The 3,816-nt window shown below is 32.8% G+C and overlaps 1 protein-coding gene across 1 annotated transcript; it reads left to right on the forward strand.

The window, feature by feature from the left end:
* Positions 1–1,283: 1,283 nt before the first annotated feature.
* LOC145606917 (uncharacterized) lies at positions 1,284–3,049 on the forward strand. The gene is made up of 2 exons (XM_081662745.1): positions 1,284–1,877; positions 2,312–3,049. The coding sequence occupies exons 1-2, from the start codon at positions 1,284–1,286 to the stop codon at positions 3,047–3,049; spliced, it is 1,332 nt and encodes a 443-aa protein (XP_081518871.1).
* Positions 3,050–3,816: the final 767 nt, after the last annotated feature.

A 3,816-nucleotide genomic window follows, 5' to 3' on the forward strand; every position in this document is an offset into this window, starting at 1 on the left:
ACGATGATTTTAGTTTTGAAAAGCCTTCGTTAAAATTTATCGATTGCAAGCCTACAATAGTAGCAACCTGGGGCAATGCCTAGGCTACTCACTAGTTGTATATTACGAGTAGTAATTTTCATTTTAAAGCAAAAGTGTAAATAAGTTTTAAAACTTTTAATATGAAAAAATATGCTTCGTCTAGCTTTGCAAACCATCACCTAACAGTTTTATAAACACTTATTCCCTAAATAGTTATAACCTTATTCGATCCCCTACATCCTCAAATTTATAAACTCTAATAATTCCCCAAATTGATAAACCCTAATTTCCTAATTAAATTGATGACCCTTAATTAGATAATTCCCCTTAAGCAAGAAAACTTGAAGTGCGCTGATTAAATTTCTTCGGATGTGAAGAAGCTACGTGATGTCATGTTATTGTTAATACCACCTTACATGAGTTACATCAGCAACATTTGAGTTGGAATTAATTGTCCCGTTGGAGAAAAAAGTTTGGTTAATTATTCCACTTATACTCGTATCAATTTGGCTATAATATGATTCTTGTTGAATTTGTATGTATATGGTCAGATTTGTGCAATCTTAGCAAACTATCAAAATTATTAAACGAGAAATAAGTGAAAATAAAGTTTATCGATCATGACATTTACTTGTAAGTTTTTCTATTAGAAATTTACGTTGATTGATTTGTCTCATTTTTGTCAAACTGATCGGAAAATAAAGGTTGGGATACTTCTGTGAGTTTTCCTATTTCTACTATATTGTCTAGAAATTTTAAGCAAATTCCATGTTTACTGCAACTCATGACTTCAAATTGGCATACATTTGTTAGACAATTAAACATTATGAACCCTTACTCCCTAATCCCTAGCAGTTTAAGTCAATTACTCAACAATCCTTTATTTTCAATTCAAAAAATTAAAAAAAGAGTACAAGTATACAAATTAAAGTTCAACATCTTAACGAATAAGGTCGAAGCAACCCATGTTTAATTTAACAAAAGCAATTAGTTTAAGTGAATTAGTCAAATATTGCAACACCATTACATTGAAAATTATATAATTCAGCAAAACACACTACAAAATGTATGAATTAAAAAACTAAATACTTAGACCTATTCTCCGACATACATTTCTTTGGATTTGTAGGAAAGATTATGTTTAGATGTTCTAGTTTTAGTATTTTCTACATATAGTGTACGAAGTACTAGTATATTAAATTTATTAATTATATCAATATATCACTAACGTAACATTAGTTATCATGATGCACCACAATAACATGGAAGCACAATTAATAGAGAGAATGTATGATGCAGCACTTAAGGGAGACGTACCATCCTTACTCGACTTGCTAGACGAAGATCCACTTATCATTGATCGATGCAATATCGAAAATTCAGGTCGTGTAATGCAATCTCCTTTACATGTAGCTGCTAATTTGGGACATTTAGATTTCATAAATGAGATTCTATGTCGAAAACCAGAAATAGTTGAGGAACTTGATCATTACACAAAAGGACCGTCACCACTACATTTGGCCTCGGTGAAAGGGCACTTGGAAGTTGTTAGACAATTGCTTGCAGTGAAGCCCAACTTAAGTTTTTCGCGTGACGGGGATGGAAGGAACCCGGTGCATGTCGCCGCAATGTGTGGGCAAGTTCATGTGCTTGATGTGCTTCTTCAGGCTAACTCACAAGCAGCATGGGAGCGGACCAATAATGGTGATTCTGTTTTACATTTGTGCATTAAACATAGACAACCTGAGGCTCTTAAGTTTTTGTCGAAGGTTCTAGATGATTATCAATTGATTAATTCAAAGGATAGTGATGGTAATACCATCTTGCACTTAGCAGTGATTGCAAAACAACCAGAGGTGAGATTTCCATCCACTTTTTTTCTTTTCCTAATTGATTTGCAAAACTTTCATCAAATGAGTAGATTTTAATTTTTAAATTATACTCGTATTAAACAAGAATTTCATGTACCTCGTGTTTAGAAAAATGCCATGCTACTCCGAGTTATATCTCTAATTATTATATGCTCGTAAAAATTTAAAAAATTTGATAACTTTAAAGTAGCTTTTGAAATAGACGATTTAACAAAATTCCATATGGCTTATTCATCATGGATCATTGATTAAAATTCTAGTCAAAGATTGTAAAACTTGACCCAAAAATTTACAATAATAAAATCTTTAAGGGACAGAGGGAGTACATTAGAGCTGAGCTCTAGAATTCTGAACATATACGGATAAGAAAGTAAAAATTTATCCTTTCAATTTTGATTTGAAAACATTTGACATTGCAGATTGTAACATTTTTACTAAAAGCCACATCCATTGAAGTAAATGCCATTAACACAAATGGCTTCACAGCAATGGATACTCACATTCGAAGCAAGAAGGATTTGAGGGATGAGGCTATTTTGCAATCACTCAAGCATTACAAAGCCTTGCAATCAAAGAATATGCTCAACTCACCAAGAATAGCAAGGGATCAAGATTGGTTGGAAAAAAAACGCAACGCGCTAATGGTGGTAGCATCCCTCATAGCAACCATGGCTTTTCAAGTCGGAATCAACCCTCCCGGAGGCACCTGGCAGGATGATCAAAATAATCACGTTTCTTCCAAAATAACGAGTATGGGTGGCAATAACAATTTGGACCATGTTGCGGGTACATCTATAATGGCAATAAAAACTCAAGGTCTATACAATACACTACTAGTTAGTAATACCATAGGACTAATTTCGTCTCTAAGTGTTATTCTTCTCCTTATAAGCGGGCTTCCATTCAAGAAACTACTTGTGGGAATTTTGACGATAACCATGTGGATTGCAGTGTCAGCTACAACTATAACGTACTTGTTCTCCATATGTTTTTTGTCACTCTATATACATGGCTCCGAACGAGACCGTACAACATGGGTTACATGCATATGCAAGATCATCGTTATTCCCTGGGCTTTGTTGATAGTAATTTTGCTCCTTGGACATGGCATTCGCTTTATAGCAAAGTTGATTAGAGATAGATGCACTCAAGGATAAGCCATGAATGATATATATATGTACAACAATTGTTTACAGAGTTGTACGTAATTCACATAAACAATAATTTATGTAACAAATATTCTTGATTATTATTATTACAGCAATACACTACAATGCTAGCTAAGGCACCCAAGTTTGGATAAAGCCATTTAATTTTCTTGGGTATTTGCTTGAAGGTCGGAGTACCCTTACTCTTTCCCGTACTTTTAGGTGTCTATCTTGTAACAAGGAACCAAAAAACTGTGATGGTTGAGGACTTGAGGTTGATCAAAGTCTTTATCCTTGAGTAACGTATGCGAACATCCTAAAGTATCAATAGTGAGCTCTTTTTTTTTTTTTTTTTTTTTTTTTTTTTTAAATTTATTAAAATTCAAAAGGTTTTGTGTGTGTGTGAGACCGGGCTTAATAGCAAAAGTCCAACAAAAAGACGCAGGCTAATTAAACCCGATTGCGAGGCCCGCAACACCAAATACATGACAGTATTATTCTAATACCTGACAATAATATTCTTATACATGACACTAATATTTTAATATCTGACAATAATATTCTAATACATGACAGTATATTCTTATGCATGACAATAATATTCTTATACATGACACTAATATTATAATATCTAACAATAATATTCTAATACATAACAGTAATATTTTAATACCTGACAATAATATTCTTATACATGACACTAATATTTTAATATCTCAGAATAATATTCTAATACATGACAGTAATATGCTAATACCTAATAATAATATTCTTAA

This window comes from Chenopodium album, chromosome 23 (assembly GCF_948465745.1).
Source record: "Chenopodium album chromosome 23, dcCheAlbu1.1, whole genome shotgun sequence".
Taxonomy (NCBI): Eukaryota; Viridiplantae; Streptophyta; class Magnoliopsida; order Caryophyllales; family Amaranthaceae; genus Chenopodium; species Chenopodium album.

Excerpts from the sequence above, each read along its gene's own strand:
- LOC145606917 (XM_081662745.1), top strand. The coding sequence starts at position 1,284 with ATGGAAGCACAATTAATAGAGAGAATGTATGATGCAGCACTTAAGGGA. Across the intron at positions 1,878-2,311 it reads TGATTGCAAAACAACCAGAG|ATTGTAACATTTTTACTAAA; the intron begins GTGAGATTTCCA and ends TTGACATTGCAG.